Below are 12,579 nucleotides of genomic sequence, written 5' to 3' on the forward strand. Positions count from 1 at the left end.
AATTGGAATTATCTAATCCCTAACATTGGATATTGAGGTCATGTTCTATTTTAAATTATTTCTTAACCTGACCCCCAACCCATAAGACATAAAAACAGAAGCCACTCGGCCCATCGAGCGAGTCTGCTCCGCCATTCAATCATGGCTGATATTCTCTCATCCCCATTCTCCTGCCGTCTCCCCATAACCCCTGATCCCCTTATTAATCAAGAACCTTTCTATCTCTGTCTTAAAGACACTCAGTGATTTGGCCTCCACAGCCTTCTGCGGCAAACAGTTCCACAGATTCACCGCCCTCTGGCTGAAGAAATTCCTCCTCATCTCTGTTTTAAAGGATCGTCCCTTTAATCTGAGATTGTGTCCTCTGCTTCTAGTTTTTCCTACAATTGGAAACATCCTCTCCACGTCTACTGTATCCTGGCCTCGCAGTATCCTGTAAGTTTCAATCAGATCCTCTCTTTCTCTCTCCCCCCCCCCCCCCCCCCCCCCCCTCATCCTTCTAAACTTCAATGAGTACAGACCCAGAGTCCTCAACTATTCCTCCTACGACAAGCTCTTCATTCCAGGGATCATTCTTGTGAACCTCCTCTGAACCCTTTCCAAGGCCAGCACATCCTTCCTTAGATACGGGGCCCAAAACTGCTCACATTACTCCAGAGGAAGCTAAGTACATCCCTGCTCTTGTATTCTCGCTCTCTTGACATGAATGCTAACATTGCATTTGCCTTCCTAACTGTTGACTGAACCTGCACGTTAACCTTAAGAGAATCTTGACCAAGTCCCTTTGTGCTTCTGATTTCCTAAGCATTTCCCCAATAGTCTATGCCTAAATTTCAATATTGTTTGACAGTGCGATCGTGATGTGCCTTGGGTGCGTTTAACCAGGTCAGAGGCGATATATAAATCTGAGTTCCTGACGATGGAGCTGCTGGGTCTGTGCTGTGCGGCTGGTCTTTGCAGTGAATGTTGTCCCTTGCTGATTTCTGTGGTGTCGGAGGAGGTCCTGATCCAGTTATGGCTATCCAGAATGCCATTTCCTCCTGAGGTGTCACCACGGTGACATTCTCTGTGTTTGGCCTGTGGTTGCTCCCACCAACATTCCAGCTCTTGAGCAGACACTGATATGTAGCGGAGCGGTGTCACGGTGTCAAAAATGTTTGACTTATTTTTCCATCCCAAATTTTATTTTCGGTCTTTTTCTTCACCCCCCCCCCCCCCCCCCCCCCCCCCCAACCTTGCTGTCAGTTGCGACTCAGTTGGCAATATCCCCTGCCTCTGGGTCACAAGGCTGTAGTTCCAAACATCACTCCAGCGCTTGAGCACAGTGTCTATGCTGACACCCGTGATGCAGTATTGAGGTAGTGCAGCACTGTCGGAGTTCCCGTTTTCGCAGATTAGATCATAGCATAGAATCCCTGCAGAAGGAGGCCATTTGGCCCTTGGAGAGAGTAGCCTACGTGATTCCACTCCTCCACGCTCTCCCTGTAACCCCACCTCAGCCTTTGGACACTAAGGGGCAATTTATCATGGCCAATCCACCTAACCTGCACATCTTTGGATGTTAAATCGAGGCCTCGGTCAGTGTTGTTGAGTGGATCTAAAGGATTCTGTGGCAATCTTTGAAGAAGATAAGGGAACTTGCTTAGCCCAGCCTCCTGGCCAATACTGATCCGTTGGGAAACACTGAAAACAGACGACCAAGCCATTATCACATTGCTGTTGTGGGCATTTTCTGTGTGCCTATTGGCTGCTGGGTTGCCTTCATTACAAAAGTGTGCCCACTTCGAAAGTACTCCATTGGCTGTAGAAGGCAATGTGGGCAGCACGGTAGCATGGTGGTTAGCACAATTGCTTCACAGCTCCAGGGTCCCAAGTTCGATTCCCGGCTTGTGTCACTGTCTGTGCGGAGTCTGCACGTCCTCCCCGTGTCTGCGTGGGTTTCCTCCGGGTGCTCCGGTTTCCTCCCACAGTCCAAAGATGTGCAGGTTAGGTGGATTGGTCATGCTAAAATTGCCCTTAATGTCCAAAATTGCCTTTAGTGTTGGGTGGTGTTGCTGGGTTATGGGGATAGGGTGGAGGTGTTGACCTTGGGTAGGGTGCTCTTTCCAAGAGCCGGTGCAGACTCGATGGGCCGAATGGCCTCCTTCTGCACTGTAAATTCTATGATAAAGTGCACAACCTCACACTTTTCCACATTGTATTTCATCTGCCACTTCATTGCCCACTCTCCTAGCTTATCCAAATCCTTCTGCAGCCCCATGCTTCCTCAATACTACCTGTCCCTCTACAGATCTTTGTATCATCTGCAAACTTAGCAACAGTGCCTTCAGTAACTTATTCCAGATCATTAATTTATATTGTGAAAGTTGTGGTCCCAGCACAGACCCCTGAGGCACACCACTAGTCACTGGCTGCCATCCTGAAAAAGACCCCTTTATCCCCACTCTCTGCCAGTCAGCCAATCCTCGATCCATGCCAGGATCTTACCCTGAACACCATGGGCTCTTAAACTTATTTAATAGTCTCCTATGCGGCACCTTAACAAGGGCCTTCTGGCAATCTAAATAAATTACATCCATTGGTTCTCCTTTGTCTAACTTCCTTGTTACCTCCTCAAAGAACTCTTAACAGATTTGTCAGACATGACCCCCCCCCCCCCCCTTTGATGAAGCCGTGCTGACTCACTCAGTCCTTTGTTATCATGCATGAGGGCTGAGCTGGGACCAGGCAGAAAGCTAACCAGTCTCGATGCTGGCCAGCCAGCCAGGTGGCATCTAGATCTCCATAGAATAAATTCTATGATTCTATGAAAAAAAAAAATTCTATGAGGCAACAACAGCTTTGCATAAAGGGCAAAGAGTTGGGGGAAACAGAAGTTTTTTTTTTCCCTCCTCTCTCCTGTTGTCACTGCCTTGTTGCAGTTTTATGCCACTAACTCAGCTGCTTTCCGTATCTGCCCTTGGAATGCTCTCCGCCCAAAAGCAGATGGAACCCAGGCACACCCTAAAGCCTACAATTAACAAAACGAAATATGCTGAGCTTGTATATGAACTGCAGAAAACCCTCTAATATCACTTCCCGTCTAACACTCCTGTTAGCAGGAGACTTCCAATGCGAGTAAAAACCTATTTGACTTGTGATGCCACACGAGTGAAAACTGGGACCAGATGACAATGAGAAGGTCCGCACGCCTGTCCTGGAGAATGGCCTTACTGGCAGGATTTGCCACTTGTGATCGGGCAGAGAATCTGACGTCAGCTGGAAATCAAGTTTAACACCAGGTACCCAATGGATCGCCGTACTCCAGTGCCTCGATAGCAGTGTGAATATGTTTCATGCCGGCATGGCCATGTGAAACATACAGGCACGGAGCACAGTGGTTAGCACTGTTGCTTCACAGCACCACAGTCCCAGGTTCGATTCCCGCTTTGAGTCACTGTCTGTGCGGACTCTGCACGTTCTCCCCGTGTCTGCGTGGGTTTCCTCCCACAAGGCCTGAAAGACGTGCTGCTAGGTAATTTGGACATTCTGAATTCTCCCTCCGTGGACCCGAACAGGCGCCGGAGTGTGGCGACGAGGGGATTTTCACAGTAACTTCATTGCAAGCTCTGGAGCGCTGCAGAAATGTCCAGATGGCCCTGATACATGGCTGTCTGTGACATGGTCGCCTTATCCTGCACCACGGCCACGGCCTGCACACTGTGCCCCCAAGCCTTGGACATCTTGACTTTGGCTGTGACCCAAGGCCTCCACCATGGACGCCACCCGTGCGGTGTTGGCCTGAATGGCACACGTTGGCACTGCCTCCTGCACCCGCAGGTGCTGGACGGTTGCTGACACCCCCTCCTGTAGCCCCCGGCTCTGTGCCTCTATCTCCACCATTGATGGGACCTCCCTTTCCAGAAACACGAGACCCATCAGGACAGCAGCCGCCTGGGGTCAGACCAACCTCTGATGTCTGACCCCTCGGGGTTCCTACCTCCACCTGATGTACTGCAGCATGTGTGTCAGTTGCACCAGAGAGTGTCCTAGGAGCCAACTCATTATAATGCCCAACCAAGGTGAGTGTCTCTGGGATGGTGGAGGGTGTCGGTGACAGCAGTGATGAGAAGTCGGTGTTGTCCCTGGACATGTGCTCCAGGGTATTACAAGTTTGTGGCTGGGGGGTGAGGGACACCAGATGGTCCCGTGTCATCGTCAAGTGATCCTGCAAGACAAAAAGCAGAGAGTGGAACAATGTTCGCTGCCGCAGAGCCGGAGATACTGCTGGATGTGGTGGAGGAGTCAGTCATCGAGTTTCGGACCAATTCATTTTTGGTTCTACCTCCCTTAGGCATCTCAGATAAGAGCGAAAACTGCACAACCAAATTTCAGAATTTTCCTGAGAAGGTAAAGAGCCGTGGGGCTGAGAAAGAGTAAGAATATCCAATTTCCAGCGGGAACCACATGCGTATCTTCCCCTCACATCGTACCACCGAAAGTCCATCATCTTGATTATTCCTTACCACCGTCTCCCCTCCCCCACCCCACTAGGGCCAACTTTTCCCTGTTCCAGGTTGCCAAGACATCTTTGTCAATCTCTCCTTAGCCTCCACCTATCGTTGGCCCTCTACCCAGCAGTTACTGCTTCATCCCCCTCCCCCACAACAGTATAAGTCTGATATTTCCAATTCTCACTAGCTTTGATGAAGGGTCATCCGGACTCTAAGCATCACCTCAGCTCTCTCCACAGATGCTGTTGGACCTGCTGAGATTTTCCAGCATTTTCTGTCTTTGTGTCATTGATCACACCGTGGGTGGACTTTCTGGAGACGAAGGGGTCTGGGCGTAGTTGGCAAGTCTCATCTGTTTTTTTGGGAATGCTTGCCTCATATGTGCCAATCAGGAAGGAAGTCCCAACTGCCAAGAGTTACCAGCTCCTTCACTCCAGTGAGATCTACACGCGTCAAAGAACCATCTCAACCAGGACCCAGGCCACAGACGACTGATGACTGGAGTTGCATTGTGAGGTGGGCGTTGCAGGGGGAAGATGATTAGCTGCAAGGGCAGTGGATGGCTTGCAGTGGGCATCCCCTTCCTAATGCCAGGTCCCTTGATCAGGCGCTCGGTGCCTTTGAAAGAGGGACATCACCCGTGAGCAAACACAGTGGGATTTCCTTTCTGGCTTCACACCTAGCAAGTCCCGCGCCTGCTGCAGGGTGAGCGCTATTGCCTATTGTGGGGCATCAATTAGCAATGAGGCAGGTTGATGCCCATTCTGCTGACTACCAATTATTTGATTGAGGCAGAGGTAGGAAAGCGGTGGCGCCCCGATCTTCCTGATTAAATTACCCCCACCCCTAAAATAAACACAGGAGAGAGCATTAAATCCCCCTCCCTCGCTAGTTTATTATGATTTTAGTCGCTTTGATCTGACATGTGGGTAAGTAGCCAAGATTGGATTGCAGCTGGTATTGATTCAGCTCAATTGCTCCACCAAATGGAAAAGAGAGGGAATTTTAATAAAAAAACAATCAGGAGTCCAACTGAGAAAATGAGGGTTCAAACGGATCCAAAGCCACTGTTTCTCGTTTTCACTGAGGCCAAGACAGGTGGGTTGGAATGAATATAATAATGAGGCTCCTTGTCATTCTACTTGAAGAATTTAACTCCGCTTGGCTGGGTTTCCTGGTTATTGGGGAACACAGCAACTTAATTGAGATGAGGACTTGGGGCAGATCTGGGAGGTAAGTGCCTTTAAACATGCCACTTAGCTCCAGGTATCTACCTGAGAAACCTTGGAATCATGGCCCCATCTGATCTCTGCACTGCCATCATAAGCTTCCAACCTTCCTCCTCCCAGCCCTGAGCCCGAACGAGACTGACAGCTCATCCAATTAAACTCTTCCCCTCTCAGATCTGCCCCCCCCCCCCCACAATCCTTCCAACCCGTTACCTGGTGCAGCCATGTTCACTTCCTGCCTTCCCCCATTTTGCTCAGTTAACCTATAGGGAAACGCTTACCTCAATGTTGTTTATTCACAACACAAATTGTAAATCCTGAGCAGGACACCACTCAAAATTCAGTTCACACAATAAGGATAAAAATTCTAGTTTCTAAACAAGTTTTCTGAAGACGACCATTGGTGAATAATTATCAGCGGTCTTCAAGGCTGGTGGAGTTCAATCATATGGTTTGATTTAGGAAATTGAAACTTTTCTATTTCATCAAACTATTTATTTATCTATTTTTAAATTTTAGAGTACCCAATTCAATTTTTTCCAATTAAGGGGCAATTTAGTGTGGTCAATCCAGCTAGCTTGCATCTTTGGGTTGTGAGGGCAAAACCCACGCAAACACGGGAAGAATCTGCAAACTCCACACGGACAGTGACCCAGAGCCGGGAGCAAACCTGGGACCTCGGTGCCGTGAGGCAGCAGTGCTAACCACTGCGCCACCGCGCTGCCCATCAAATTCTATTTATAACTTTTTAAACTCAAGTTTAATGAGTTAAAAGACACAAAAATATTTATTATATCAGTGCCTAATAGTTATTATAGTGCAATGTTTCAGTTATCACTTCATTTTGCAATATTATTCAAGTGAAGTTTGGGAAAGTGATTAAATCTCAGGGGTTCTACTGGACATTGAGATATTTACACAAATTGACAGGCAGCAAAATCAGTGAGATAAACTATTGTAACGTGGTCTAGGTTAAACTTACTTGAACTCCACTCCTTTTTCATATTGCATTGTCGTTTTAAAAATAAATTTAGAGTACCCAATTCTTTTTTTCCAATTAAGGGTCAATTTAGCGTGACCAATTCACCTAGCCTGCACATCTTTTTGGTTGTGGGGGTGAGACCCACGCAGACAAGGGGAGAAATTGCAAACTCCACACGGATAGCGACCTGGGGCCGGGATCGAACCCGAGTCCTCGGTGCCGCGAGGCAGCTGTGCTAACCACTGTGCCACCCTTCATACTGCATTGTCAATAAAATATTATGAACGATCTTTCTTCAGAAAGATGGGGGTGTTGTTGCAACTAATGAGAGAGAGCTGGATAAAGCCACACTTTGCTAAAGTGTGACCACTTGTTGCTCAAGGAGTGAAAGAGAGGAAAATGATAAGTGCAGGAGGGGGATAGAATCACCACAGGTTAAAATTGCAACCTGAAACCTTCCCAGGTGTATGGCTTAGCTTTTGAAGTGAATGCTTCACTGGGCCAGTTGAGCAGAGTGAGATCTGAAGAAAACTACTGTCCTATCATGTCAGGGTTTTAAACTATTAACCAATCTCTGGGCCTGGAGTGTATTTTGATCCTACTCCCCTCTCTTCATCAGTGGGTTGAAATTCTTTATTTGAAGAACTATTGTCACCATACACTTTCCCTCTGGAGAACCAATAAGATTGTGTGGGTCACGGTCATGGCCCTCATTTCAGGAAAGCCGGAGACAGTCGCTGATGTTTCGGCAGAGTTAAGGAGGCAATGGGAAAAGCTGTTTCGGGTTTCTGACATACCAACTGTTGTGAGCGGGTCCAGAAGTGAAATCTCTGCTCTCTGGTTTTAAAATTAGCAGAGCTTGAAGAATGGGTTGTCTGATCATATACTCCGATGGAAAAAGCTACCCGTGTGTTTAAATTTGAACAAAGTATGAGGCAAAAGGGATAAAATATAACCGCAGGAAATATAGCGATGCATCCAACACGTTCATTGATGCAATCAAAAACAGATTATATTTAACCCTGAGGCAATCAGTGACATAAGGTGTCTTTAGAGAAACTTTATTATTGCATGCTACAGAATACCATAAAACTTTGTAAAATGAGGATGTTCATTATAGATACACACACTCACACACACACACAAACACACGTAGTGCAACTGTCATGTGGGATTTGGCAAATGTGCTGGAAAAGCAAACTGTTTAGTTAGTATCAGGTAGAAATTTGCTTAATATATTACAACAGATATTGCTAAACAATAAGCACACATTCAGAGACAGTGAACTGCAAGTTGTAATAAAAGATAGTTGCAGGATTTTTTTATTTATCATAAAAATGAAAGCATGCTACTATATTCCTTCTTTGAAAGTAGAAAATTAAGAATAATTAGTTTAAGGCACATTTTGATAATTTTTTTTTACATATATACCACTTCATTTCCTACACTTATAAATACAAATAGAAAACAAGGACAAACCCAGTAAATTGTAAGTAGGCAAAAGTGCTTGCATTGTTTACAGATATCCACAGCATTTACAATAGCTACAATCAATAGAACCTTATCGGTTAACAAAATAATTTATGTAAAAAAGTCAAAATGTACTGTTTACTGAACAAAAACAACATGAATAAATTTAATTCATGTTGACAACCCTGATATAAAAAGGTAGAAAAGGGCCATTGGATTGGTTCCTGAGGCAAAGAGATTTTATAGCAGGCATCCTAAGATGGTGAATACTTTGGTATTTGTGTTCTATCCTTGTTAGAATACTATGTGAAAGTAGTAATATAAGGACACAAAAGCAATTAATCTCTGGTTTCTACTATTACAGTGCATCCAAAATTTCAAATGGCAGATTAAAGCAGTTTTTAAGCTTTACAGCAGTCCCTGAATTAAATTTGTTTAAAATTACTTTAACAACTACTCGATAGAACATTTACAGTTGGGTGCTTTAGATCAGCAAAAAAATTACATACATCGTCCCTACTTGTTCCCGTCACATACACACCACCTGTATTCAATGTTCATTTCTGTATGTCAATCAAACAAATATAACTGGGCTTGTGGATTATAGTCAATAACACCAGCTTGAGTCAGGCTTCAAAATGAACTGAAGCACCCTGGATGCTGGCAATCACCTTTTTGGGTGGTTTCAAGTGTTCTTACAATCCATTAAATAGGTAGAGGAAAGGGTCAAGATATCTGCTTTTGATCCAGTAGATATGAAATGAAAATCGCTTATTGTAGGCTTCAAATGAAGTTACTGTGAAAAGCCCCTAGTCGCCACATTCCGGCGTCTGTTCGGGGAGGCTGGTACGGGAATTGAACCGTGCTGCTGGCCTGCCTTGGTCTGCTTTAAAGGCCAGCGATTTAGCCCGGTGTGCTAAACCAGCCCCAGATATCAGCCACTAGTGACTTTAGCAACTACAGACTAATGCAAGTGTTGGTTTTGGTGCTTAATTTCTAGCCTAATTCATTAAACCTTATCCCTCCATTTAACGGGCTTTTCCTTCACCAAGCAGTAACGGCGTCAATGTCACGTCATAATCGCTTGGTTCAACCATGTCACAAAAGGTGAAATAACAGCCATTACACACACACACAACTCTCTCACAATAAGTCAATCGTCATGTTTGTCACTTTGCTAAAATGGCCGGCATTTTCCATCCATCCCGCGATGGGTTTTCCGGTGGTGGCGGCAACACGACATTGGCAACTGGTGGAACCTTCCAGTCTCGCTGAAGTCGGCGGCCCTTTGTGTTGCCCGCCGTCCGTGCCACTGGGGAACCCACCACGGGGAGGGGTAGGGGGCTGGAAAATCACGACCAATGTCTGGTTGACAGTTAAAGGTCACAATTTTGCTCTTAGTATTTCCCCCCTTGGCCCAAGGCAACAATAAGCCAGGTATTACTGCAAAACTATTTATTATATCTGTTTTTAAAAATGAGTTTTCATTTGCTTGAATTTACTTCCACCAGAACTCTGGAGTAATCAGTGGGAATGCATATATTGAATTATTTTTAGGCACTGGATTAGTCATCTTGGGTGTCATAACCAATGTTTTATTGTGACCCTTACATGCTAAAAACACAATTAGTGAATCACACAAAACACACATGGGACTAGCCTTGAATAAAGTGATTCGTACAGTACAACATGCATGTCAGTTTAACTGAAAAATGGTGATGCAGATTTTCGACAGATTATTGGCAGCACAGGGACGATCCTCTCTGATCAGAATATCAACTCACAAAAAATGGCTTCCCAGATCTGATTCTATCCTCTTCCTGTCTACACACCCAAGATAATTTTACTGTTCCTGAGTAAGTTATGCAAGTGTTAGTACAAAGTTACTGAAGGGTGAAACTGCTTTGAGTCCCAATGTTTACTCCCAGTTTTGAATGACTGGATAGTGAAAGGAACTTTTAAAAAACAAAACTTACAGTAAGAAACCTGACTTTCGTAAAACAAGTCATTGGGATACTCCAAGTGGATTGGTAGGTTTAGTTACTGCCAAGACCTGAGCAACAGATTTATTTCATGACAAACCTCCAGCTTAGAGTCTTTTAATTAAAAAAGTTGGAGATTTATTCCAACCTTTGCCCCTTATCTGCCCTACAATGGCATTGCTAGCGACTTACCAAGTGATCTTAGAAAGAGAAAGATCAGAAGAGTTTCTACTGCAGTTTCTCTGTAGGAACTAGTGCAGCGAAAGCTGCGGGACAGACAGGAATAAAGTTGGGGAGAAAAGGTGATAGAAATAACATTTTAAGGAAGGAAAGTAATTTAAATAACATAAAATATTACTTTATTTCATATCATAAAAGGAATAAAAACAAGTTAAAAGGCTGCCTTTTCCGCCAGAGATCACGTCTGTCAAATCAGTCAGGCTTTGAACATTCTCAACCAAATTGCTCATCGATATCTCATCAGCTACCAACCTGTCCCACACAGCTCCGCAGCGATGAGAACAACCCAATTTTATTTGCTTCAACTCCAACATTAAGATCAAGGGTTGTAAACCTACACATTCATGTGGAGTGGCTCTACACAAGAGTGAGGTTTCCAGGTTATAGTAATATTTTAAGGGGAGGGGACATAGATAAGCATATAACAAGACTTTAACCAGCACTATCTGTAACTACACTCTTCATAAGCTTTGCAAAGTTGTTCCAATATTGTTGAAGACATGAGAAATATCCTTAAGTCAGGCAGCTTGTAACTCTAGAGATATACATCATGTGTTGCTGCTTTCCACAACATATATTTATACCACATGCTTAAAATATATAATTTAGAAACAAATTTACATCCATATCATACTACACGTTTGGCAATATCAAAAATATCACCACAGTTGCCAGACCATGTGTGGTATAAAACCTGTTACGATCTTTTTAAAAGATGACAGAGTTTACATATTTATAATAATTGTATGTTACAATGCTGCACTTTGTTAAAGCATATTAATAGTATACGGATAGTTTACTACACTGTAATTACACTGCTGTTAAGTGCTTATTTAAGCCCCCCAAAACATATTGCATAATAGGTGTGCAGAACAGCAGTTGCTTGACAGCAGAGACAATAGTAACTTCTTCAGAAATACAGCTTTCCTAGCAGGTTTCCAAATGACATGGCGAGTCTGGGGAAACTGGTTTTCAATGTCACTAGGTTGGGACAAACTTTATTTTTCAACGATTGAACCTTATTATCTGTTACTTTGTATGATTCTCCCTTCTTGTGGATTTTTGACTGTGCAAATACTTGCGGAGATCTCATCCGATATCCAGTTGCAATTGAACAAGTGCTTGGTTGATTACAACAACAGAACCAAAAAAGACAGTGAGAGAGAAATATGTCAGCTTCTGATAACGCCATACCAAAGATTCAAACGTTGAAGAAATCCATCTTCAAAGACTGCAGTCTTGAAGAAATCTTCAGAGAACGCAGGCTTGTCTCAGCAATGCAGGCAGTGTCATTGAAGGGAAAGGTCTCGGACTTGTCAATTTTAAGCCTGCATGTCAATATGGAGAAGAATTGTGACTGGAGTCAGGCACTTAGCAGAGCAGCATTCTAGTCTTTTGTCATTCAGCCAGCATCCCAGAGGTGTGATGATTGCCCATACTGAATAACACTTTGTCGATCTTGATTTATTAGTTGTTCTTGGTCTACAAATGGATCATAATCAAGCCCTAACAACTCCTGTAAAACTTGTACGGGGTCAAAAGTGTCTGATAAGATCTGAGTATTGCTGCTAAACGCTTGCTCCACAGATAAACTGTTCTGTGCATCACTTTGACATATTTGCAGTACTTGATTGGCCAGTAGTTGCCTGTTCTCCTCCTGCTTTTTCTTCACCTCCATGTCCATTTTCTTCAGCTCACCCACAACACTGTAAACACAGGCCTCCGGAATCTTTATACCTGTGAAAATCAGCAGAAAAAGAGATGCTTAGGTTTAGTTAGGCTATTGCTGAAGTCGACTCCTTCATCAGAAAATAGAATTATAAATTGATAGGAGCTGCCAAATCACAATAGGCACTTGTATTACTTGATGTGATGGATTCAAGTGTGTTTCAAGTGTGTAAGTTTATGGTCTATTACAAACTGTATGTAAGGCTCGCTGTGGTCCCATCAACTGTTTAGAGGGCCTCCCATAAGTTGAGCACTCGCATTTTTTGTGTATATATTAATGGTTTAGACTTGAATGTGGGAGGCATGATTGAAAATTTTTCAGATGTCACATCAATTGACCATGTAGCAGTTAGTGAAGAGGAAAGCTGTCAGTGAAGAGGACAGCTGTTAGTGAAGAGGACATTTGTTAATGAAGAGGATAGTTGTTAGTGAAGAGGGCAGCTGTTAGTGAAGAG

At 44.2% G+C, this 12,579-nt stretch overlaps 1 protein-coding gene across 2 annotated transcripts in view; it reads right to left on the reverse strand.

Moving 5' to 3' along the window:
* Positions 1-8,003: 8,003 nt before the first annotated feature.
* Positions 8,004-12,579, reverse strand: part of sbno2b (strawberry notch homolog 2b) — a 313,687-nt gene continuing 309,111 nt past the window's right edge. For both annotated transcript variants that reach the window (XM_072482059.1, XM_072482060.1), the window contains one exon: positions 8,004-12,133. In XM_072482059.1, coding sequence (XP_072338160.1) covers positions 11,799-12,133 — 335 coding nt within the window. In that variant the 3' untranslated portion in view covers positions 8,004-11,798. The remainder of the gene's footprint in view (positions 12,134-12,579) is intronic.

This window comes from Scyliorhinus torazame, chromosome 18, assembly GCF_047496885.1.
Source record: "Scyliorhinus torazame isolate Kashiwa2021f chromosome 18, sScyTor2.1, whole genome shotgun sequence".
Classification (NCBI taxonomy): Eukaryota; Metazoa; Chordata; class Chondrichthyes; order Carcharhiniformes; family Scyliorhinidae; genus Scyliorhinus; species Scyliorhinus torazame.